The sequence below is a fragment of the Pristiophorus japonicus genome, chromosome 11 (assembly GCF_044704955.1).
Source record: "Pristiophorus japonicus isolate sPriJap1 chromosome 11, sPriJap1.hap1, whole genome shotgun sequence".
Lineage (NCBI taxonomy): Eukaryota > Metazoa > Chordata > Chondrichthyes > Pristiophoridae > Pristiophorus > Pristiophorus japonicus.
In genome coordinates, this window is record NC_091987.1 from 108,730,615 (window position 1) to 108,757,308 (window position 26,694).

Genomic DNA, 26,694 nt, shown 5'->3' on the forward strand with positions numbered 1-26,694 from the left:
CATCCACACCCATAGCCTTGTTGTTTTTAAGCTGTCTTATGGATTTTTCTATCTCGTGCAGTGCTGGGGTTTTACTGAGGTGGTAGCGAGTAATATGCTGCGGGATGGAGTTGAGAACACTCGAGTCAAAGGCAGAGTCTCGATTGAGGAGATCTTCGAAGTGCTCCTTTCAGCGGGTCCTGACTGCCTTGGTGTCCTTGATGAGTGTTTCCCCATTCTTGGTCAGCAGTGGGGTGGGGCCTTGGGTGTTTGGCCCATAGGTGGCCTTGACTGCGATGAAGAATCCTCGCACATCATGGCTGTCGGCCAGCTGCTATATTTCCTGTGCTTTCTCCATCCACCACCTGTTCTTTAGGTCCCGGGCTTTTATTTTTAAATCGTAGCCAATCTTTCCAATTCTTTGTCAGATCACAAACACCTTGCACACATCAAGGATCACCCTGCACTAATGCTCTTAGCCAAAAGGCCTAGAGCCCAAGCACCGTTCCTGGAAGTACTGCAATACCAGGTTCGTGCCATGGAGGTGGATGGGTCAGCAACCCCACACACCTCCGTGGAGGTGGAGGTGGATGGGTCAAGCCACCCCACCCACCTCCTATTTCCAAAAAGCATAGGAGAACCACCTTCCCGATCCAGGGAGAACCACGTTGGGGTCATGGTTACTCCCCTGTCAGGTCAGTTACGCATGATCTTAGCCAAAAGGCTGAGAAAGTCCCGGGCTTTTTGTTGGACCTTAGCCTTGAGCCGTCTGTGATGCTGCTTTGCCGCTCTCGCGTTGGGTTGTTGTTTAAGGCTCAGAAATGCCCTGCGCTTGCGATCTATTGGCTCTTGGATCTCCTGATCATTCTCATCAAACCAGTCCTGGTGTTTCCTGGTTGAATAACTGAGTGTCTCTTTGCACTGTGATAATGACCAGATAATCGTTTTTTTGTTGTTGTGTTAATTGAGGGAACACCGGCATAACTCCCCTGTTCTTCTTCAAAGTAGTGCCATGTGATGGATCTTTTCTCCCACTTGAGAGAGCAGACGGGACCTCGGTTTAATGTCTCATCTGATAGACGGCACCTCTGCCAGCCTAGATTTATTTTGCGTTTAATTCCCTGGAGTAGGACTTGAATCCACAACCTTCTGGCTCAAAGGCAAATGTGCTACCAACTAAGCTGACACTGTGATAAACGGGAAACATTTGGGTAACATCTAAATGGTCTGTCTCCTTTCTACAATCTCTTATTGCACAAAATGTCTCGGGACTTAAAAAGCCTCTGGAATGTAAACGTTTATACATATTTTTATTTATTTTGTATTAGTGGAACTGCACTATTTTATCAGAAGCTGAGCTCCACGCCCCACCCCATTGATGCAGCGGTTGCCAATAGTTTGTCCTGACCTCAAACTGATCGTTGCAAAGATTTCCACCCACTCCCACTTCCTGAACAGAAAACAAATCCCCGCGAGTTAAAGACCTCTGCACATTATCCGCTAGGGGCCTGTCCAGCACTCTGTATAACTTTTGCAAAGTTTCCCATTCCAGCGGCTCGTCACATCCGTCTAAAGTGAAGTTTGGGAAGTCCTTTCTGGGCCTTTGAACAAGTTTACTTCGAAAGCTTCGATTTGCCACACTTGGTAGGGAGCAGAATTTCCTTTCGATTAGTTTAAAGTGTCTAGTTTTAAAAAAAGAGGAAAAAGTTTTTAAAACCTCTCAACTTGAAACAAGTTTTTTTTAATGCCGTAATGAGTCAATTTCAACCCGGGTTTTCAAGATGAAATAGCAAAGTTGCCCGTCTTGTGGCGCAGCTTTCTGCGGAGTGAACGAGACGGTATTTCCACCCCCGGTGAAATGAAGTTGTTTGCGAGGTTGGTGCTGCTCTCGGTGCTCGGGGTCTGCCGAGCCGGATACCTTTCGCTCCCTCTGAAGATCTCCTCCACTTTCAATGGCTCGGGAGAGTTGCTGCTGGACAGGCGGGAGTCGCTGGTCCACGGCATCTCCCTCGCCTCTCAGCCCGCCGGCGCAGTCAGCTTTGTGAATATGGTCAATAACCTGAAAGGAGATGTGGGAAGAGGCTATTATCTAGAAATACAGATGGGAACGCCGGCACAGAAGGTGAGAAATGGTCGACTTATTCAAGTTTAATGGTGATTTTATTGAAAGAGCAAAAGGATTTTTGTTCTAAAGAGAGCAGGAAAAAGTGTGAACCTATTTGTTTATGATTTAAGGTAGCCTAAATCATGGCAACATATAATGTTTAAATCCCCTGCCCTCTGGAACTCTTCTATTAACACAGGAGTGTCCAATTTAACGATGTGATTGCACTGGAGAAGGGTACACAGCAGATATATGAGGATGTGGCCAGGACTGGAGAATTTTAGCTGTGAGGAAAGATTGGATAGGCTGGGGTTGTTTTCTTTGGAACAGAGTAGGCTGAGGGGAGACTTGATTGAGATGTAGAAACATAGAAACATAGAAAATAGGTGCAGGAGTAGGCCATTCGGCCCTTCGAGCCTGCACCGCCATTCAATGAATTCATGGCTGTACATGCAACTTCAGTACCCCACTCCTGCTTTCTCGCCATACCCCTTGATTCCCCCTAGTAGTAAGGACTACATCTAACTCCTTTTTGAATATATTTAGTGAATTGGCCTCAACAACTTTCTGTGGTAGAGAATTCCACAGGTTCACCACTCTCTGGGTGAAGAAGTTTCTCCTCATCTCGGTCCTAAATGGCTTACCCCTTATCCTTAGACTGTGACCCCTGATTCTGGACTTCCCCAACATTGAGAACATTCTTCCTGCATCTAACCTGTCTAAACCCGTCAGAATTTTAAACATTTCTATGAGATCCCCTCTCGTTCTTCTGAACTCCAGTGAATACAAGCCCAGTGATATGTCAGTCCTGCCATCCCAGGAATCAGTCTGGTGAACCTTCGCTGCACTCCCTCAATAGCAAGAATGTCCTTCCTCAAGTTAGGAGACCAAACTGTACACAATACTCCAGGTATGGCCTCACCAAGGCCCTGTACAACTGTAGTAACATCTCCCTGCCCTGTACTCAAATCCCCTCGCTATGAAGGCCAACATGCCATTTGCTTTCTTAACTGCCTGCTGTACCTGCATAACAACCTTCATTAAAATTGAGAGTGGATAGAAATGATCTATTTCCCTTAACAGAGCTATCAATAGCCAGGGTGCATAGATTTAAAGTAATTGGTAGAAGGGTGGTGGGGTTCTGCAACTCATTGTCTGAAAGGCAGAAACCCTCAACATTTTAAAAGTACTTGGATATGCACTTGAAGTGCCATAACCTACATGGCTACGGACCAAGATGGAAAGTGGGATTAAGCTGGATAGCTCTTTCTCGGCTGGCACGGACACGATGGGCCAAATAGCCTCATTCTGTGCCGTAAATTTCTCTAGTTCAGTTTATAGCCCCTTGCATCCTAGAAGTCTGGCCCTCCAAGCCGAGGCAAGCCAGTCCTACTTGCATTCATTGTTTTTTCCAGCATAATCTAGCCCAATGTCCAAATCAGCCAACAACTTGTGGCAAGGAAGAAATACTCTGTGTATTGCGAATCGCTGCAAGTTACTGGTCAATTTGCATTCTCCACCATTAGCTGTGCCAGTTGTGGCTCAGTGGGTGGCACTCTTGCCTCGGAGTCAGAAGGTTGTGGGTTCAAGTCCCACTCCAGAGACTTAAGCACAACAAATCTAGGCTGACTCTCCAGTGCAGTGCTGAGGGAGTGCTGCACTGTTGGAGGTGCCATCTTTCGGTTGAGATGTTAAACTCGGGTGGACGTAAAAGATCCCGTAGCACTATTTCGAAGAGGAGCAGGGGGATTATTCCTGATGTCCTGACCAATATTTATCCCTCAATCAACCTAACAAAAACAGATTATCTGGTTATTATCACATTGCCATTTGTGAGAGCTTGCTTTGTGGCCAAAGACCGCCCTAAGTGGAGGAAGTGCATCCGCAATGGCGCTGAGCACCTCAAGTCTCATCGCTGAGAGCATGCAAAAATCAAGCTCAGGCAGCGGAAAGAACGTGCGGCAAACCAGTTCCACCCACCCTTTCCCTCAACGACGATCTGTGACAGGGACTGCGGTTCTTGTATTGGACTGTTCAGCCACCTAAGGACTCATTTTTAGAGTGGAAGCAAGTCTTCCTCGATTCCGAGGGACTGCCTATGATGATGATGCTGATGCTTTGTGCAAATTGGCTGCCATGTTTCCTACATTACAACAATAACTACACTTATAAATGCAAGTCTTTCTTTAACCTCCTGAAAACAGCAACCTACCTGTGATTTTCATGAACTTGGTCCATTTGCACATTAATTGACTATTAAATTCACCACAGCAAATTAAGTCTAGTAATTAACTGCATAAGTACCCTTTTAATGACATGATAATTGTTGATTGCCAAACAACCTCTCTGGCCCAGAAAGTGATCAATTGTAAGTGTGGCGTCTCATGTCTTCAAGTTGTGAATTACTTTAGGAGATTTTAACGATGTCAAATTTTAAATTTAATGTATTTTTGTTAACTTTCCTTTGTCTCTTTTTTTTTCTCAGTCCAATCTATCTTTCCCTCTATTTCTTTTTCTGTATCTGATTTGATATTGAATTCACCCACTCTAGTTCGCCCTCCTTCTCAGTCCTTCCTCTGTTTATTTCTTAATCTATCAACCTCATTGGTTAGGGAGATAGACTTCGGTCCCAGATGCCCTGTTGCCTTTGCTGCACCGTTATCAGCTTGCACTTTCAGCAACGTTGTGGGCAAATTTTTTGGGAAAACCCCAAGTGTGCATGAACAAGTCTAACTAACTGGGCACTCCGTGAGTTGCTCCGCTCCAGCAAAATCTGGCCCAGTAGATTTCTTCTTTCCTGGTTTGTTCTGTTTAGATTTTGTGGGGGTCTGGGAGGTTCTTGGCTGTCTGCCTTATTAGTGAGTAACTCTAAAATTTAGAAAACGCAAGATCTTTTGCCTCAATAGATTGAGATGTAGGTCAATTGAGAACATTGATTCATTTTCAAGGTGTTGTACTAATCAGTGTGGGTTGGCCCGTGCTGCCCTTGGGCCCTCGCCTCTTCTGGGCCCCAGATATGTGAGCGCGCTCGGTCCATGCAGCAGAGCTGGTCTCCAGTCGTCTTGGTTAATCCTTGCCACTAGACCAAGGCCTGGTTCTGTCAAGCCTGTGTGGTGGCTGGTGTACAACGGCCACCACACGTTTATAAAAAAAAAAAATCAAAGCACAGGCATCTTCCACCCTCCAAGATGTAGTTCGGGACCTGGAATATTAGGTCCTTCATTGAAACACTTGTGAACTCATTCGTTTTTGGCGTGGAAGCAAGTCATCCTCACTTCGAAGGACTGCCTATGATGATGACTAATCAGTGTAGCCCACAGAGATGAAAAGGATCGGACACACCCTCGCCTTGAAACATTCAGCTCGACACTTAGGCACTTCTCGTAAAAGCCTCTTCAAGGCCTATCTTTTCGACTATTCTTTCTCCTACCCCAACCACCCTGCTAACTTTTTTTCTGCTCACGCTCCACGTTTTCTTCTTCCCCTTATTAAACTTCCTTTGCTATGTGAGGACAGTTATACAAATGTAATCTTCTCTATATTAACGTACATCACTGGAACACTGGTCTTGGGATGCCCTTATGATCAAACAGGGGAATGGCTCTTCTGGTAAAAAATCACTTGCCATACATTTCCATTTAAGATGAATTTGGATCAGCATTTTCTACCATTGGTTATATTAACAAATGAACATTTTTTTTTGACAGTTCTCTCTCAGCTGTTGTAACATAGAAATATTGAACATACTCTTGGTTAATGCTGATAAATTCTATTCTTGCATATAAGCAATGTTGCAACAATATCACTTAACTAGTAACGTCTTATAATACATAGAGCGAGAAATACTTTCTTTGTACATTCGCACTCCCCCTCTCTCAAATAAAATGGACTCTCCCTCAGAAGTTATAGGATTAACACTTTTAGTAATCGAGGTGAAATTGAAACAATAGTTTTAATTTTATGCACAATATTCAGTTTGAGCTGCAGTTAGGTTCTAACCAATAGTTTGTGCTGAAAGGAATGAAGGATTTCTAAAGGCAGGAAAAATCAAACTGGATATTTTTTTCTCATTTCTTTCTCATTCTGCATTGCTCCAAATGATTGCTTTCTAAAATGTAGCACTTGGGTGGAGTAGTTTGATATTTAATGTAGTGGTAGGAGAAATTTGAAGTGATGAATTATAAATTTAAAATGGTGAAATTCAAAAGAATGAGGAACGACTAAAGGAAATAAGTTGGTGGAAATTGTTCAACAGTAGAGGAGTGGTGGAACACGTTTAAAGGTATAGTACTGAAAATGCAGGATAAATACATACAAAAACCAATTAACTCAAACTGCACAAATATGACCCAAAATAGATTACCAGACATATTAAACAGATAGAAAGAAGAAAAACAAGTTTTATAAATCCTGCACACACCGATACAGAGAAAGGGATTCACTGGGAGAAATGTAAACACGTGCAAAACTGATGATGAGCAGAAGATAGTCAATTTTCTGAAGGGCTCTCCCCTTGTGAATACATGGAGAAAGTATGCAATTGCCAGAGATAGCCAAAGTAAAATTGAAGGCTTAGATTATAAATGAGCTGGAAGTTCTAGACAGGCTAAAGCAACAACTTGCATTTATATAGCACCTTTTTAAATGTAGAAAGGCCTGACAGAATTGTACAGAAGGAAGAAAGTGCTCAAAATAAACAAATCATTGGGAATAGATGGTATTTATGGCTGAAAACACTAGGGATAAGATTTTTGAGGCACTGATGACCATTATGAGAGAGTTATTAAACACTGGAGGTACCAGTAGATTGAAAGCAGACCAGTGCCTCCCCCCAAAAAAGGGATAAAACAATGACAAAAAATATAGATCCATCAGTCTCGCCTCCATTCCAAGTAAAATACCTCATTTGAACATTAGGAGTAAACTTGAGCATCTATCCATAAGGGGATTTGAACCGCCTAGGCCCTAAGCTGTGGAATGCCTCCTCTAAACCTTTCTGCCTCACCACTTCTTTCTCCTACTTTTAAGATGCTCTTTAAAACCTACCTCTTTATGTGGCTCGGTGTCAAATTTTGTTTGATTACGCTCCTGCGAAGTGCCTTGCGAAGTTTTACATAAGAACATAAGAAATAGCAGCAGGAGTAGGCCATAATGCCCCTCGAGCCTGCTCCGCCATTCAATAAGATCATGGCTGATCTGATCATGGATTCAGCTCCACTTCCCTAACCACTCCCCATAACCCCTTATCCCCTTATCGTTTAAGAAACTCTATTTTTGTCTTAAATTTATTTAATGTCCCAGCTTCCACAGCTCTCTGAGGCAGCGAATTCCACAGATTTGCAGCCCTCTGAAAATAAATTTCTCCTCATCTCAGTTCTAAATGGGCGGCCCCTTATTCTAAGATTTTGCCCTATAGTTCTAGTCTCCCCCTATCAGTGGAAACATCCTCTTTGCATCCACCTTGTCAAGCCCCTCCAAAATCTTATACGTTTCGATAAGATCACCTCTCATTCTTCTGAATTCCAATGAGTAGAGGCCCAACCTACTCAACCTTTCATCATAAGTCAACCCCCTCATCCCTGGAATCAACCTAGTGAACCTCTGAACTGCTTCCAAAGCAAGCATATCCTTTCTTAAATATGGAAACCAAAACTGCATGCAATATTCCAGGTGTGGCCTCACCAATACTCTGTACAGCTATAACAAGACTTCCCTGCTTTTATACTCCATCCCCTTTGCAATAAAGGCCAAGATTCCATTGGCCTTCCTGATCACTTGCTATACCTGCATACTATCCTTTTGTGTTTCATGCACAAGTACTCCCCACGTCCCAATGTACTGCAGCACTTTGCAATCTTTCTCCATTTAAATAATAACTTGCTCTTTGATTTTTTTCTGCCAACGTGCATGACCTCACACTTTCCAACATTATACTCCATCTGCCAAATTTTTGCCCACTCACTTAGCCTGTCTGTCATTTTGCAGCTTTTTTATGTCATCCTCACACATTGCTTTTCCTCCCATCTTTGTATCATCAGCAAACTTGGCTACGTTACACTCAGTCCCTTCTTCCAAGTCGTTAATATAGATTGTAAATAGTTGGGGTCCCAGCACTGATCCCTGCGGCACTCCACTCATTACTGATTGCCAACCAGAGAATGAACCATTTATCCCGACTCTGTTTTCTGTTAGTTAGCCAATCTTCTATCCATGCTAATATATTATCCCCAACCCTGTGAACTTTTATCTTGTGCAGTAATCTTTTGTGTGGCACCTTGTCAAATGCCTTCTGGAAGTCCAAAAACACCACATCCACTGGTTCCCCTTTATCCACCCTGTTCGTTACATCCTCAAAGAATTCCAGCAAATTTGTCAAATATGACTTCCCTTCATAAATCCATGCTGAATCTGCTTGACCAAATTTTGCTTTTCCAAATGTCCTGTTACTGCTTTTTTTGTATGTTAAAGATGCTATATAAATGTAACTTGTTGTTGAATAAAATATGTTTAACTAAAGCTGAATGATTCCGATGCCTAATCATGTGCACTGGGACATAAGAGATGAGCCTGCAACAGTGTAAGCTCTGATTCACCCTGAACAACATGGTGGATGGGGGTGGTCTGTTAAAATATAGTAATATGATCTGCACATAATCATCTGAACCTTTTAGTTCACATGCCTGAATTGCTTGTTTAAAATTTCCAGTCTGCAACTCCACCTTCTCCTCTATCAGTTCTCCCTGTATTGTACCATCCTTTGGTCCATGCAGAGTTACAGAATGTAATTAAATTGAGCTTTCAGTTGCTCCTTGTTCAAAAAAGGTGGGTTGGCTGAATAAAGGCATAGTTTCAGTCAGTGTATCTCACATGGGCTCCACATGACCGCAGTGTTGGTCGTGGGCATTTCCCATGTGACTTAGATTTTAACAAAGCTCCTCACAGAACCCATCCCTTGCTTTGCCTCCTACAAATGGAATTATTCTCTGCGTAGTATTTAAGCCGGAGCTGCTGGCAAAAGTAATTCCAGGAACAAAAATAACAGCATTTTTCTTTAAAAGGACTGAGCTATAACTCTTCCATATAGTGTCTACCAGAGAGGCTACATGTCTGACTACACGTCTGAGTGTCCTGTGTCAGAGATTTTCAGAGCTTGGTGAAATAGGGACTAATTGACTATTTACTGCATTTCTGAAGGCCATCGAATGAGACTATAGAGTTTTTGTACGTTCGCAAGAAAGACTGACTTGCATTTATGTAGCACCTTTCACTACCACAGAACATTCCAAAGCGCTTTACAACCAATGAAGTACTTTTTTTGACGTGTAATCACTGTTGTAATGTAGGAAACGGGGCAGCCAATCTGCATTCAGCAAGCTCCCACAAACCGCATAATCTAGATAATCTGTTTTTTAGCAGGAATAGGATTAGACCATTCAAGCCTTCGAGTCTGTTAACACCATTCAATGATAACGTGGCTGATCTGCGACCTAACTCCATATAACCTGCCTTTGACCCATGTCCCTTTAATACCTTTGGATTAACAAAAAGTTGTCAATCTCTGCTCTAGCACCAATTGCTGTTTGCCGAAGAGAGTTCCAAACTTCTACCACCCTTTCTGTGTTAGAAGTGTTTCCTAATATCAATCCTGAAGGGTGTGGCTCTAATTTTTAGTGATGTTGGTTGAGGGATAAATATTGATCAGGACACCAGGGATAACTCCACTGCTCTTCTTCAAAATAATGCCATGGGGTTTTTTACATCCACCAGAGAGAGCAGACGGGGCATCAGTTTATCGTCTCATCTGAAAGACGGCACCTCCGACAGTGCAGCATTCTCTCAGCACTGTCGGCCTGGAGTGGGACTTGAACCCACAACCTTCTGACCTGAGGCGAGAGTGCTACACACTGAGCCATGCCTGACCAACGTTCCCTCTAATTTGTTTTTGTACAGAGCAGGCTACGAACTCTTTTTGAGTGCAACCTTCTTTAACAATTATTACAACAGCAACCACTTAAAAGCATATATACAGTAATGTCATATTGCCACCCCACCTCTCAAATCATGGAAGAATCTGATAAGGTTTTTTATAAGTTTAACATAACTTCTCTGCTTTTGAATTCTATTCCTCTAGAAATGAACCCCAGTGCTTTATTTGAACTTTTATGGCTTTTTTAACCTGTTAGTACTTCTAATGATTTGTGTCTATACACCGAGATCCCTTTGCACCTCGACTCCATTTACACTCTTATTTTCCACCTCACACTTATCTATGTTGAAATTAATTTGTCATTTACATACCCATTCAGCAAGTTGGTTTACAATATAATTAATTAAAAGCTGTTAGTTTGTCGTGTACAAACTTGATTTTATAATAAAAAAAATAAACGACTTGTCAGAAATGACTGGCATACAAAAGAACTGCATAATAAAGCATTAACACTTCAGAAACGTCACTGTTACACAGTTATGCATCAACAAACAATACAGAAGCCTAAGGTGAGCTGAAAGAGGCATATCCGTGCAATTTGTATTAGTTTAAAGTTTTCAATGTATTAGCCCATCCCTCATGTCACTACAGCAATGGCTGCACAAGCAGCGGCGTTCCTGTGGCGTGACCTGCTGTACGGCCACAAAAGTGATTAGAATATTAATCACAATGCAACCAGACAGCCAACAAATATAAAGTGCTGTAGTACTCTAGTTGGTTAATTCCATATTTTGAACTTCAATCACTGCCATTAATAGATGTTGTCTTCTTGAACCAGCACAAACCCCATGTAACATGTTAGGAATGCAGCACTTATTCCCAAGTGCGTCACCGAATTTAATAACCACACACTCACCAGTCTCTCCTCATCACCTCATCCCCCACCCCCCCCCCCCCAGGTCTCTCCTCATCTTCCCCCCCCCCCCCACCCCCCCCTCCCCAGTCTCTCCTCATCTCCTCATCCCCCCGCTCCCTCCTCATCTTCCCCCCCCCCCCAGTCTATACTCATCCCTCCCCCCTTCCCAGTCTATACTCATCCCTCCCCCCTCCCCAGTCTTTCCTCATCCCCCCCCCCCTCCCCAGTCTCTCCTCATCCCCCCCCCTCCCCAGTCTCTCCTCATCACCCCCCCCCCAACCCAGTCGCTCCTCGTGGCACTGTTTTCCCCCGCCACCCCCAAAGTCTGTCTGTCTCTCTCGCTCTCTCTCTCTCTCTCTCTCGCTCTCTCTCTCTCTCGCTCTCTCTCTCTCTCTCTCTCTCTCTGTCTCTGTCTCTCTCTGTCTCTCTCTCTCATTTTCTTGCCTCCTCTCCTGAAGGAAGTAAGGCCTAGAAGTCTCGGGCGGAGGTGCGAAACGGACGGCATCAGATCCGCCGCACATTAGGTGCAGCGCCTAAGATTTGGTTTCATTTCAATCACTCTCGGGTGCTGCATATAACGGGCGACAGATTCGATACCGCCTGTTTAGCGCCACCTCCTGAGACGTATTTCTAGGCGCTGAGGCTTGGCAGTGTGAGCCTTGTTCTGGCTTTCTGTCTTCCAATGAATGGAGTCCTTTGTAATGTTTGCTGCGTCTCCTTCATGTACAGATGAATATATTGGTGGATACGGGGAGCAGTAATTTTGCAGTGGCCGCTGCACCGAATGGCGATATGGTGACCTACTTCAAACCAGAACTGTGAGTACACAAACGCCTGGCGGGAGGCAGGGGGGACGGAGCAGGCAGGCGGACTACATGCAACGTGAGGGGGGAGTGGGGACGAGGGAGCTCAGACTTGGCTATTTCGTCAAGTCAGAAAGCTTGTATGGGAGGCCTATCATAAGGCTGTTGCTCCAGTCGTATGAACGGCCTCATTGTAGCAATGTTTTTTTTTAAACAGATAAGTCACGTTGAGTAGCTGTGACTGATGTAATCAAGGTTGAAAAGAAATAGTGAGGAGGGGTCGGGGGGTGGTGAAAGAGAGAGAACGAACGAACCTTCAGTTATATAGACCTTTCACATCCTCAGGATGACCCAAAGCACTTTCTAGCCACTCTCAATGTCCAGTTATTATGTAAGCAACACAGCAGCCAATTTGTGCATAGCAAGTCCCAGAAACATAGAAACATATAAACGAGGTGCAGTAACAGACCATTCGGCCCCTCGAGCCTGTACTGCCATTCAATATGATCATGGCTGATCATGCAACTTCAGTACCCCAGTCCTGCTTTCTCTCCAATCCCCTGATCCCTTTAGCCGTACGGGCCACATCTAACTCCCTTTTGAATATATCCAGTGAAGTGGACTGAACAACTTTCTGTGGTGGAGAATTCCATAGGTTCACAATTCTCTGGGTGAAAAAGTTTCTCATCTCGCTCCTAGATGGCTTACCCCTTATCCTTAGACTGTGACCCACAGTTCTGGACTTCCTCAACATCGGGAACATTCTTCCTGCATCTAACCTGTCCAATCCCATCAGAATTTTAGATGTTTCTATGAGATCCCCTCTCATTCTTCTAAATTCCAGTGAATATAAGCCTAGTCGATCCAGTCTTTCTTCATATGTCAGTCCTGCCATTTCGGGAATCAGTCTGGTGAACCTTCGCTACACTCCCTCAATATCAAGAATGTCCTTCCTCAGATTAGGAGACCGAAACTGTACACAATACTCAAGGTGTGGTCTCACCAAGGCCCTGTACAACTGCAGTAAGACCTCCCTGCTCCTATACTCAAATCCGCTAGCTATGAAGGCCAACATGCCATTTGCTTTCTTTATTGTCTGGTGTACCTGCATGCCTACTTTCAATGACTGATGTACCATGACACCCAGGTCTTGTTGCACCTCCCCTTTTAGTAATCTGTCACCATTCAGATAATCTGCCTTCCTGTTTTTGCCACCAAAGTGGATAACCTCACATTTATCCACATTATACTGCATCTACCATGTATTTGCCCACTCACCTAACCTGTCCAAGTCACCCTGAAGCCTCTTAGCATCCTCCTCACAGCTCTCACTGCCACCCAGCTTAGTGTCATCTGCAAATTTGGAGATATTACATTCAATTCTTTCGTCTAAATCATTAATGTATGTTGTAAATGGCTGGGGTCCCAGCACTGAACCTTGTGGTATCCTACTAGTCACTGCCTGCCATTCTGAAAAGGACCTGTTTATTCTACTCTTTGCTTCCTGTCTGCCAACCAGTTCTCTATCCACATCAATACATTACCCCCAGTACCATATGCCTTAATTTTGCACACTAATCTCGTGTGGGACCTTGTCAAAAACCTTTGAAAGTCCAAATACACCACATCCACTGGTTCTCCCTTGTCCACTCTACTAGTTACATCCTCAAAAAATTCCAGAAGATTGGTCAAGCATGATTTCCCTTTCATAAATTCATGCTGACTTGGATCGATCCTGTCACTGCTTTCCTAATGCACTGCTATTACATCTTTAATAATTGATTCCAGCATTTTCCCCACTAACGATATCAGGCTAACCAGTCTATAGTTCACTGTTTCCTCTCTCCCTCCTTTTTTAAAAAGTGGGGTTACATTAGCTACCCTTCAATCCACAGGAACTGATCCAGAGTCCATGGAATGTTGCAAAATGACCACCAATGCATCTACTATTTCTAGGGCCACTTCCTTAAGTACTCTGGGATGCAGACTATCAGGCTCTGGTGATTTATCGGCCTTCAATCCCATCAATTTCCCTAACACCATTTCCTGACTAATAAGGAGTTCCCTCAGTTCCTCCTTCTCAGTCCCTCAGTCCCTCGGTCCCCTAGTATTTTCGGGAGATTATTCGTGTCTTCCTTAGTGAAAACAGAACCCTAGTATTTGTTCAATTGGTCTGCCATTTCCTTGTTCCCCATTATGAATTCACCTGATTCTGACTGCAAGGGACCTACATTTGTCTTCATTAATCTTTTTCTCTTCACATATCTGTAGAAGCTTTTGCAGTGAGTTTTTATGTTCCCTGCAAGCTTACACTCATACTCTATTATCCCCTCCCCCCCCCCCCTGCCTAATTAAACCCTTTGTCCTCCTCTGCTGAATTCTAAATTGCTCCCAGTTCTCAGGTTTGCTGCTTTTTCTGGCCAATTTATATGCCTCTTCCTTGGATTTAACACTATTCCCTAATTTCCCTTGTCAGCCACGGTTGAGCCTGTTTTAATTTTATGCCAGACAGTGATGTACAATTGTTGTAGTTCATCCATGTGATCTTTAAATGTCTGCCGTTGCCTATCTACCCTCAACCCTTTAAGTGTCATTTGCCAGTCTATCCTAGCCAATTCACGTCTCATACCATCGAAGTTACAGCAATAAGATAAATGACCAGTTGATCTGTGTTAATGCTGTTTGTAGACGGAAAGCTGGACACCAGGAGAACTCCCCTGCTCTTTAAATTGTGTCATGGGATGGTTTATGTCAGCCTGTTTTAATGTCTCATTATGATGACGACACTTTGAACAATGCAGGACTCCCGCAGTAGCGCACTCAAGTGTCATCATAGATTATGTACTCAAGTCTCTGGAGTGGGGCTTAAACATGCAATCTTGTGGCTCAGAGTGCGATAGTGCTACCACTGACCCAAGGCTGACATTTCAAAGGGTTTGTATAACTGAGGGGAGTGCTCATAAGAAATAAGAGCCAGGAGCAAGCCGTCCAGCTCCTCGAGCCCGCTCCGCCATTCAATAAAGATCATGGCTGATCTTCTACCTCAACTCCATTTCCTGCCCTGCCCTCGGTTCCCCTGGTGACCGAACATCTAACGATCTCCAGGCCATCGCCTATCCCTTCATGTATGAGGGTTATGACCTCTGAGTAGGTGCATTCTGGAAAAAATATCAAGTTCTGATCAACATGGAACTGTGACACAAATATAATGTTTTGGCGAGCCTAGTTTTCACTTGGTGGCTCTCCTAGTTTGCACACAGTTTTGATTATAAATGTGGATATATGAATTTATAATGGGACAAGTTGATAGGAATTATGCACCGACTCAGATTGATCACTTGTTTAACATTTTTTGCGGCTTGACTTGTGTCGCATTTGTTCTGATGGATGGTAGAGATAGCCTTCCATTATTTCCCTAACAACTTAAGGTGTCTACTGTACATGGTCCATGTTTCTGAACCATACAGGAAGGCCGGTATTATTACGGCGCTGTAGACCATGAGCTTGGTGGCAGTTTTGAGGGCCTGGTCTTCAAACACACCTTTCCTGGGAGTCCCTGGCCAAAGACCGCCCTAAGTGGCGGAAGTGCATCCAGGAGGGCGCTGAGCACCTCGAATCTCGTCGCCGAGCGCAGGCAGCGGAAAAAGCGTGCGGCAAACCAGTCCCACCCACCCTTCCCTCAACGACTGTCTGTCCTACCTGTGACGGGGACAGTGGTTCTCGAATTGGACTGTTCAGCCACCTAAGAACTTATGTTAAGAGTGGAAGCAAGTCTTCCTCAATTCCGAGGGACTTCCTATGATGATTTATCTGGTAGCGTTTTACGACATTAAAGGCGCTATATAAATGAAAGTTGTTTTTTGTTGACTTGTGCTATTTTCCACTGTGGGAAAGGGACAGGGTGAAGTGGTGCAGATTCCCAATAGTCTCCAGTAAGCAATATACCTAAGTTACATGTTATTTGTTAAAAGTGAGCATGCTAACATATCTGTGCCATGTATAAGGACATAATCTTCTTGGGCAGTACCTCGGAGTGCACACTAATGTATTCTCAGGTGACTGATGAGTCCAATGTGGGACCTACAGTCTCTGTCACAGGTGGGGCAGACGGTAGTTGAAGGGACGGGTGGGTGGGGTACTTGGGTTTTCATGCGCTCCTTCCGCTGTTTGCGATTGGCTTCCACGTGCTCCAGGCAAAGAGACTCGAGGTGTTCGGCACCTTCCCGGATGCTTCTCCTTCATTTTGAGCCGTCTTGGGCCAGGGATTCCCAGGTGTTGGTGGGGATGTTGCATTTTTTCGAGGAGGCTTTGAGGGTGTTCTTGAAACGATTTCTCTGCCCACCTTGGGCTCGCTTGCCGTGTCCAAGCTCTGAGTAGAGCGCTTGTTTTGGGAATCTAGTATCGGGCATGCGGACGATGTGGCCCATCCATCGGAGCTGATCAAGCATGGTCAATGCTTCGATGCTGGGGATGTTGGCCTGACGGTGTGTCTATTCTGCCAATGGATTTGTAGGATCTTGCGGAGGCAGCGTTGGTGGTACTTCTCCAGTGCTTTGAGTTGTCTGCTGTCTCTGAGCCATATAGCAGGGCGGGTGTCACTACTGCTCTGTAGACCATGAGCTTGGTGCCGGGTTTGAGGTCCTGGTCTTCAAATACTCTTCCTCGGGTGACCGAAGGCTGCACTGGAACACTGAAGGCAGTGTTGGACGTCGACGACGATATCTGCCCTTGTTGACACTAGGCTCCCGAGGTATGGAAAATGGTCCACGTTGTCCAAGGCCTCGTTGTGGATTTTGACAATCGGGGGCCAGTGCTGTGTGGCAGGGGCAGGTTGGTAGAGAACCTTTGCGTTGCGGAATTGGAGCTGAGGGTGGATTCACTCTGGAGCATTCACGATGCTGAGAACGACGTGAGTAGCACGTGTAACGAGTTGGTCTTACCGCAGGAGAAGGGTCCACAGCAAGATAGGGAATGGAAGACCAGCAGGAAGAGTAGTGCAAGGAAGGTAGTGCAGGGGTCCCCTGTGGTCATCCCCCTGCAAAACAGATACACCGCTTTGAGTGCTGTTGAGGGGGATGACTCATCAGGGGAGGGCAGCAGCATCCAAGTTCATGGCACCGTGGCTGGCTCTGTTGCACAGGAGGGCAGGAAAAAGAGTGGGAGAGCGATAGTGATAGGGGATTCAATTGTGAGGGGAATAGATAGGCGTTTCTGCGGCCGCAACCGAGACTCCAGGATGGTATGTTGCCTCCCTGGTGCAAGGGTCAAGGATGTCTCTGAGCGGGTGCAGGACATTCTAAAAAGGGAGGGAGAACAGCCAGTTGTCGTGGTGCACATTGGTACCAACGACATAGGTAAAAAAAGGGATGAGATCCTACGAAACGAATTTAAGGAGCTAGGAGCTAAATTAAAAAGTAGGACCTCAAAAGTAGTCATCTCGGGATTGCTACCAGTGCCACGTGCTAGTCAGAGTAGGAATCACAGGATAGCGCAGATGAATACGTGGCTTGAGCAGTGGTGCAGCAGGGAGGGATTCAAATTCTGGGGGAGGTGGGACCAGTACAATCCAGACGGTCTGCACCTGGGCAGGACCGGAATCAATGTCCTAGGGGGATTGTTTGCTAGTACTGTTGGGGAGGAGTTAAACTAATATGGCAGGGGGATGGGAACCAATGCAGGGAGATAGAGGGAAACAAAAAGGAGGCAAAAGCAAAAGACAGAAAGGAGATGAGGAAAAGTGGAGGGCAGAGAAACCCAAGGCAAAGAACAAAAAGGGCCACTGTACAGCAAAATTCTAAAAGGACAAAGGGTGTTAAAAAAACAAGCCTGAAGGCTTTGTGTCTTAATGCAAGGAGTATCCGCAATAAGGTGGATGAATTAACTGTGCAAACAGATGTTAACAAATATGATGTGATTGGGATTACGGGGATGTGGCTCCAGGATGATCAGGGCTGGGAACTCAACATCCAGGGGTATTCAACATTCAGGAAGGATAGAATAAAAGGAAAAGGAGATGGGGTAGCATTGCTGGTTAAGGAGGAGATTAATGCAATAGTTAGGAAAGACATTAGCTTGGATGATGTGGAATCTATATGGGTAGAGCTGCAGAACACCAAAGGGCAAAAAACGTTAGTGGGAGTTGTGTACAGACCTCCAAACAGTAGTAGTGATGTTGGGGAGGGCATCAAACAGGAAATTAGGGGTGCATGCAATAAAGGTGCAGCAGTAATAATGGGTGACTTTAATATGCACATAGATTGGGCTAGCCAAACTGGAAGCAATACGATGGAGGAGTGCATAAGGGATGGTTTTCTAGACCAATATGTCGAGGAACCAACTAGGGGGGAGGCCATCTGAGACTGGGTGTTGTGTAATGAGAGAGGATTAATTAGCAATCTCATTGTGCGAGGCCCCTTGGGAAAGAGTGACCATAATATGGTGGAATTCTGCGTTAGGATGGAGAATGAAACAGTTAATTCAGAGACCATGGTCCAGAACTTAAAGAAGGGTAACTTTGAAGGTATGAGGCATGAATTGGCTAGGATAGATTGGCGAATGATACTTAAGGGGTTGACTGTGGATGGGCAATGGCAGACATTTAGAGACCGCATGGATGAACTACAACAATTGTACATTCCTGTCTGGCGTAAAAATAAAAAAGGGAAGGTGGCTCAACCGTGGCTATCAAGGGAAATCAGGGATAGTATTAAAGCCAAGGAAGTGGCATACAAATTGGCCAGAAATAGCAGCGAACCCGGGACTGGGAGAAATTTAGAACTCAGCAGAGGAGGACAAAGGGTTTGATTAGGGCAGGGAAAATGGAGTACGAGAAGAAGCTTGCAGGGAACATTAAGGCGGATTGCAAAAGTTTCAATAGATATGTAAAGAGAAAAATGTTAGTAAAGACAAACGTAGGTCCCCTGCAGTCAGAATCAGGGAAAGTCATAATGGGGAACAAAGAAATGGCAGACCAATTGAACAAGTACTTTGGTTCGGTATTCACTAAGGAGGACACCAACAACCTTCCGGATATAAAAGGGGTCAGAGGGTCTTGTAAGGAGGAGGAACTGAGGGAAATCTTTATTAGTCAGGAAATTGTGTTGGGGAAATTGATGGGATTGAAGGCCGATAAATCCCCAGGGCCTGATGGACTGCATCCCAGAGTACTTAAGGAGGTGGTCTTGGAAATAACGGATGCATTGACAGTCATTTTCCAACATTCCATTGACTCTGGATCAGTTCCTATGGAGTGGAGGGTAGCCAATGTAACCCCACTTTTTAAAAAAGGAGGGAGAGAGAAAACAGGGAATTATAGACCGGTCAGTCTGACCTCAGTAGTGGGTAAAATGATGGAATCAATTATTAAGGATGTCATAGCAGCGCATTTGGAAAGAGGTGACATGCTAGGTCCAAGTCAGCATGGATTTGTGAAAGGGAAATCATGCTTGACAAATCCTGGAATTTTTTGAGGATGTTTCCAGTAAAATGGACAAGGGAGAACCATTTAATGTGGTATATTTGGACTTTCAGAAGGCTTTCGACAAGGTCCCACACAAGAGATTAATGTGCAAAGTTAAAGCACATGGGATTGGGGGTAGTGTGCTGACGTGGATTGAGAACTGGTTGGCAGACAGAAAGCAAAGAGTAGGAGTAAATGGGTACTTTTCAGAATGGCAGGCAGTGACTAGTGGGGTACCGCAAGGTTCTGTGCTGGGGCCCCAGCTGTTTACATTGTACATTAATGATTTAGACGAGGGAATTAAATGTAGTATCTCCAAATTTGCGGATGACACTAAGTTGGGTGGCAGTGTGAGCTGCGAGGAGGATGCTATGAGGCTGCAGAGTGACTTGGATAGGTGAGGTGAGTGGGCAAATGCATGGCAGATGAAGTATAATGTGGATAAATGTGAGGTTATCCACTTTGGTGGTAAAAACAGAGAGACAGACTATTACCTGAATGGTGACAGATTAGGAAAAGGGGAGGTGCAACGAGACCTGGGTGTCATGGTACATCAGTCATTGAAGGTTGGCATGCAGGTACAGCAGGCGGTTAAGAAAGCAAATGGCATGTTGGCCTTCATAGCGAGGGGATTTGAGTACAGGGGCAGGGAGGTGTTGCTACAGTTGTACAGGGCCTTGGTGAGGCCACACCTGGAGTATTGTGTACAGTTTTGGTCTCCTAACTTGAGGAAGGACATTCTTGCTGTTGAGGGAGTGCAGCGAAGATTCACCAGACTGATTCCCGGGATGGTGGGACTGACCTATCAAGAAAGACTGGACCAACTGGGCTTGTATTCACTGGAGTTCAGAAGAATGAGAGGGGACCTCATAGAAACGTTTAAAATTCTGACGGGTTTAGATAGGTTAGATGCAGGAAGAATGTTCCCAATGTTGGGGAAGTCCAGAACCAGGGGTCACAGTCTAAGGATAAGGGGTAAGCCATTTAGGACCGAGATGAGGAGAAACTTCTTCACCCAGAGAGTGGTGAACCTGTGGAATTCTCTACCACAGAAAGTTGTTGAGGCCAACTCACTAAATATATTCAAAAGGGAGTTAGATCAAGGGGTATGGCGAGAAAGCAGGAAGGGGGTACTGAAGTTTCATGTTCAGCCATGAACTCATTGAATGGCGGTGCAGGCTAGAAGGGCCGAATGGCCTACTCCTGCACCTATTTTCTATGTTTCTATGTTTCAGTGTCTTACGGATGTTTAGTGTAAGGCCCATGCTCTCGTGAAGGTGTTGACGATGGTTTGGAGTTCGACCTCCGAGTGTGCGCAGATGCAAGCGCGTCTGCATACTGTAATTCAATGACCGAGAATGGGACGACCTTGGATCTGGACTGGAGGTGGCGGAGGTTAAACAATTTCCCATTTATTCTGTCGATCAGCTTGTGCCGTGCGGGGGTTGTGCTGAGGTGGTGGCAGGTAGCATGCTGCGGGATGGATTCGAGGATACTCGCGTCGAAGATAGAGTCTTGGTTAAGGAGATCTTCGAAGTGCTCCTTCCAGCGGGCCCTGAGTGTCTTGATATTTCCTGGTGGCGTGAGCAAGCGTCTCTTCACAGGCACTAGCTAGGGAGGCCTTGAGGGCAGATCAGGCACTGTGGGCATGCACGCACACACTCACACAGCAAGCTCCCACAAACAGCAATGATATAAATAATCTGTGTTTGTGGTGTTGGGATTAATATTGGCCATGGAACTAGGGGAATTTTCCTGCTGATTTCAAAAAGTGCTGTGGGATCTTTCTGTTCACGTGAGAGACCGGACGGGGCCTCGGTTAAAGGTTTCTTTTGCAAACAGGGCCTCTGACAATGCAATGCTCCTCAGTACTGCACTGAAACATCGGGACAAGAAGATGCCATTCAGCCCCTTGAGTCTGTTTGCCATTCAATTAGATTAAAAAGCTAGTAATGGTAATGATGAAACTATCGGATTTTCATAAAACCCCATTTGGTTCACTATTGCCCTTTAGGGAAGGAAATCTGCCATCCTTGCCTGGTCTGGCCTATATGTGACTGCAAACCCACAGCAATGTGGTTGCCTCTGAACTGCCCTTTACAAACCACTACAAGAAACGATAACTGCACATGGACTGCAGCGGTTCAAGAAGGTGGCTCATCACCATCTTCTCGAGGACAATTAGGGATGGGCAATAAATGCCGAGATTGCCAGCGACGCCCACGTCCCGGAACGAATTTTAAAAAAAACTGATCATGGCGAATCTGTACATCAAACTCCATTTACCCGCCTTGCCTAACAAAAATCTATGGATCTCCCTCTTTAAAGCTCCAATTGTTTCAGCATCCACAGCCTTCTTGGGAACAGAATTCCAGATTTCTACGACCTTTTGTGCAGAGAAGGCGATTTTCCCTTGGCTGTGATTTTAAGATTATGGGACTTTAGCTAGGTAATGCAAGTGCAAACCTTAATGCCATACAAATGAATACTTTGCTGTAGGTCTTTCCCTTCTCGAGGGATGAGGGAGAAGGGCCAAATGGCCTTCTGTAATTATTGCGATCGTATGACCTGCCAGTGTCATCGAAGATGGTAAATGTTAGAATTTTTCAGCACCGTAACCGGCCATTCAGCCCAACAGGTCTGTGCCGGTGTTTAAGTGCCACACAAGCCCCCTACCACCCCTTTCCACCGAACCCATCAGCATAATCTACTTCTCTCTCCCTCATGTTTTTATCCAGTTTTCCCTTGAATGTATCTCTGCTATTTGCCTTGACCACTCCCTGTGGTCGCGAGTTCCACATCCTGATTGATTTAAGCATTCAGTAATTAAATCAACGGTGTCTGGTATTGCGAACCTATTTTGAGCAGTATATTAGAATTACGAACATACACACACACACACACACACACACACCTGGCCCCCAGGAGCGACCGTCGGAGGTCATTTGGCCACAGACACACACGTGCAGCCTCCATGTTTAATCCTCACTTTTGAAAGTTAATAAAGAGTCAGGTCGCACCTGATTGAGTTCACGGTACTAAGCCTAATGTGTTATTGCATACTCAACATAAACAATGAAAGTGACCCTGGTGTATCCTCTGGTGCCTCTGGCAGGGTTTCTCTGATGGGATTGTAATTGGACAGTTCTCCCCGTCCCCTCAAAGTTGCAGTAAAAATAGCACCGTGGCACTGATGGCATCATCGAGCCACGACGTTTCAATTAGCCCCCTCCCCTGCCCGTAGCGGAAGCCTCAGCCGACTTGAAAGTCAACGAAAATGGCGATAGCGGGGTGACCTCGGTGAGTCAATCCACCTGATTATAACCCCTCCCACGCAACCCTTCCCATTCGGTTCCACAGAATCTGTCGATTTTGTTTTGCCAACAGAAACTGTGCTCTCATTGTGAAGAAATTGTGTCAGCTGTGGCTCAGTGGGTAGCACCCTCACCTCGGAGTAGGAAGGTTGTGGGTACAAGTCCCACTCCAGGGACTTGAGCTCAAAATCTAGGCTGACACTCCAGTGCAGTGCTGAGGGAGTGCTGCACTGTTGGAGCTGCCGTCTTTCGGATGAGACGTCAGACCTGCGCTCTCGGGTGGATGTCAAAGCTCCCATGACACTATTTTGAAGAAGCGCAGAGGAGTTATCCCCGGTGCCCTGGCCAATATTTATCCCTCAATCAATAAGCAGAGAACAGATTATCTGGACGTTATTCACATTGTTGTTTGTGGAGATTTGCTGTGCACAAATTGGCTGTTGTTTCCTACATTGCAACAGTGACTATACTTCAAATGAACTTCATTGGCAGTAAAGCGCTTTGCGAAGTGAGACGATCATGAAAGGCGCTATATGAATGCAAGTCTTTTCCTTCGACCCACACTGTGATTTTTAAAAAGGCAAAATGGAGGGGAAATAGCACACAGTGCACAGATAGCACCAACCTAACCAGCTCCGAAGTGAAGTGATGTTTGAGTACTCGTCATCAGGATTAGAATTTGTTTTCATTCCAAAGGTCAGCAAAATTCTTGGTATAAGATTTTCTGGCTCCCAGCCACCCACCTGTACTCCCAACTAATTATAATACCAGGAAGTGCATTGATTGCTTTGGGTTGGGTAGGGTAGAATATCCAGTATGTTTGTCAGTGAAAGAGACGTGATGAGGGTTGACTGCCTGTGTTACAGGTTGGGGGAGGAATATCCTTTTATGATGTCTGGATGAAGTTACCTGCAACCCATTGTCCCAGCACTAAGAGTTGTCGGCATCCATTCTTAGATATGGGTTGTTTATCAGTTAAACTCTTGCATCAACCGTGGTTCATGAAAAGAATAAAAAGGAAGACTTGCATTTATGTTGCGCTTTTCACAACCACTGGATGTCTCAAAGAGCTGTACAGCCAATGGTGTACTTTTGGAGTGTCGTCACTGTTGTAATGTGGGAAACGCTGCAGCCAATTTGCGCACAGCAAGCACCCACAAACAGCAATGTGATAATGACCAGATAATCTGTGTTTGTTATGTTGATGAGTGATAAATATTTGCCAAGACACTCAGAATAAACTCCCCTCTCTTCTTCGAAATGGTGCCTAGGGATCTTTTGAATCCGCCTGAGAGGGCAGACAGGGCCTGGGTTTAAGGTCTCATCTGAAAGATGGCACCTCCAACAGTGCAGTACTCCCTCGGTACGGCATTGGAGTGTCAGCCTAGATTTTTGTGCTCCAGTTCCTGGAGTGAGAGTTGAACCCACAACTTCTGGCGCAGTGGCGAGTGTGCTACCCACTGAGCCACAGCTGACTCAACTGAACCCAAATCAATATACCCTGCCATTTCCCGCTCCCCCCACCCCTGCAAAGAACCGAGGACAAGAATACTCATTCCAGGTGTTGTTAGGCTTGAGCTGTCCCTGACACTTGTTTGCTGGTAATTTCCTGGTCTGTTGCATAATATCTTGTTGACGATTTGCATCTTTCCAACTTGCAGATTCAATTGGCTCACTGTTGTAACTTTATTTCAAGCTAGTTTTCAGCCAATAACCGACCCAAATTTTGAAACTTTCTCCTGCCTCCAAACTGATAGGAGAAGGAATAAGCGAGCGACTGATAGGTTAAATGTGGTTGGGGGAGATGGGGGAATAAGCTCTCAAGAGGGGGTTGGCATGTAAAGTTTATACCGGTGAATGGGAAAGAAGAGAAACTAGAGGGCGCAGAAGTGATGTGACGCTTCGAGGACATGCAAGTGAGGGTAGAATAATGTTGCTGGTGTGAGCAAGGTGGGGTAAAGGAAGGAATAGTGAGGAGAGTCGCAGGTGCAGAGTGTGACTATAGGAGCTGATGGAGACGGAGTGAAGTACGCTGCAGTGATGGTAGGAGAGTGCTGATCATCAAGGGAGGGGAGGGCAGGGTAACGCTCGGGAGACATGCAGTTCAAGGCGAATAATTACATAGAAACATAGAAAATCGGTGCAAGAGTAGGCCATTCAGCCCTTCGAGCCTGCACCACCATTCAATGAGTTCATGGCTGAACGTGCAACTTCAGTACCTCATTACACAAGGAATAGAAGCTTGTGTAATGTTTCCAACAGCGACCACACTTCAAAAAGTACTTCATTGGCTGTAACACACTTTGGGAAGTCTAGTGGACATAAAAGGCGCTATGTAAATGCAAGTCTGTCATTCTTTTATGCTGATCGGGTTAGATGAAGTAAGGTGGGATGATATAGACCAGTTGGATTGAAATTCCTGTTTCTGTGCTGTAAATTCTATGTAATGAACAGAATGGAAAGCCTCCCTTTTAGCTCTGGATGCGAGGGCTGGGGGACGATGGACGGGACTGGGATGGGTAAGAAGCATCCATCATGGTGCTGGCGAGTGGCCCAGGCCATTTTAACTCCTGGACCTCGTTATTGTTTTCCAGGATGGACAGCAGCGTTCCAGTTTAACTGCCAGGCCGCACAGCGCTCTGGCGATCCCGTGCAGGCTGCTTGCCGGCTTCACAACGGAGCAAAATGCGCATGCACAGAAATTTAAATAGGCTGCGCAGACCCTTAAAGGGGATGTGTCCCTCTCCCCCCCCCCCACCGCCCCACCAAAAAAAAAAAATGGGAACATTGATGGACACCCGCTCAAACTCGGGGGGGAGGGGCGGCGGGTAGGAGCGGGTTTTTGCACCTGACGGAGCAGGATACTTGCACCATCTCCCAAACCCACAACCTCCGCCGCCTGGAAGGACAAGGGCAGCAGGCGCATGGGAACACCCTCACTTCCAAGATCCCCTTCAAGTCACACGCCATCCCGACTGGGAAATATCCCCCCATTCCTTCATTGCCGCTGGGTCAGGAACCTACCTAACGGCACACTGTGGAAGTACTTTCCGCAAACAGACTGCAACGCTTGCAGGAGAAGGCTCGACACCACCTTCTCAAGGGCCACGAGGGATGGGCAAAAAAAGCCGGTCCTGTCGGTGACTCCGACCCCCCAAGAATAGGGTCTGCTTTAAATGGCGGCGGGTGCAAACATGTCGGGAAGGTGACCGGAGGTTTCCATATGCCATGTTGATCACCCGCCTGCGCTGCTCCCGGAGAGTGTGAAGGGTTAAAATCGGGCCTGGAGTCTTTAAATGTTTTATTTTTAGCATTGTACTTGAAACGCATATGTTAGTTCTGCAACGTTACAAATTTAAAGTTGTACTTGAGCCAAAAATAAATGAAACCAGTTAGCCCAAGGAGCTGTCAGGAGTCTAAAGATTGATGAGAATTCATTAACCAGGTACGAAGACGTGACGTTCAATGTATGGTGCAAACTGCTAATATACGTAACTTGCAGTGGACTGGATCATTATGCATTCCGTACCAGTTTTCTATTCAGGAAACTTAAAGTAACCCGATGAGATTAAGACCGCCCCAGTTTTCAGTAAGTTTCACGAAGCATGCCCTGAACTCTAGGAGAACCTGGCACTTGCAGCAGAACCTCTCCTGTCCACCTTAATGGAATGCTCATCCTGGTATACAATAGACATGATAGATCAATATTTGGGTATTGCAGCAACCCAGGGACAGGGATGAAGGGACATGCAATACAAATGATATGAAATAAATATAACCTTTCCTGTAAAGTGGGGTTGGGTGTGGTACAGGAGAATGGGTTGTGCAATGTAGTGACATCCTGTGTAACACTTTATCCCATTCAATTGGTTTTGGGGCAGCCAGATAATTTGAGTTTAGAAATTATGTTCATTATTTGAATTGTTTTATACTGCAGTATAGTTACAGTATTTGGGTATGTCCTGACAAAGGTGTAACAAGTTGTCACTGTTGTGATAAGTGTGAGACTTGAAGAGCAAGTTATTCTGTGAGGACTTATTATTAAGGGGCATTATACCTTTCAGTGGTCACCATCTCTCTTTACACTGTTTCTGTATTGTGAATAATAGTTTTCAATAGTAATTTCATGATGTACTTTTTGCTTCCAACACAGCGGCCTTGAATGTTGCCACTTGGTTTGAGTTGCAACTTA

At 45.3% G+C, this 26,694-nt stretch overlaps 1 protein-coding gene across 2 annotated transcripts in view; it reads left to right on the top strand.

The window, feature by feature from the left end:
- The first annotated feature begins 1,523 nt into the window (after positions 1-1,523).
- Positions 1,524-26,694, top strand: part of bace2 (beta-secretase 2) — a 77,914-nt gene continuing 52,743 nt past the window's right edge. For both annotated transcript variants that reach the window (XM_070893865.1, XM_070893866.1), the window contains exons 1-2: positions 1,524-2,101; positions 11,656-11,744. In XM_070893865.1, coding sequence (XP_070749966.1) covers positions 1,838-2,101; positions 11,656-11,744 — 353 coding nt within the window. In that variant the 5' untranslated portion in view covers positions 1,524-1,837. The remainder of the gene's footprint in view (positions 2,102-11,655; positions 11,745-26,694) is intronic.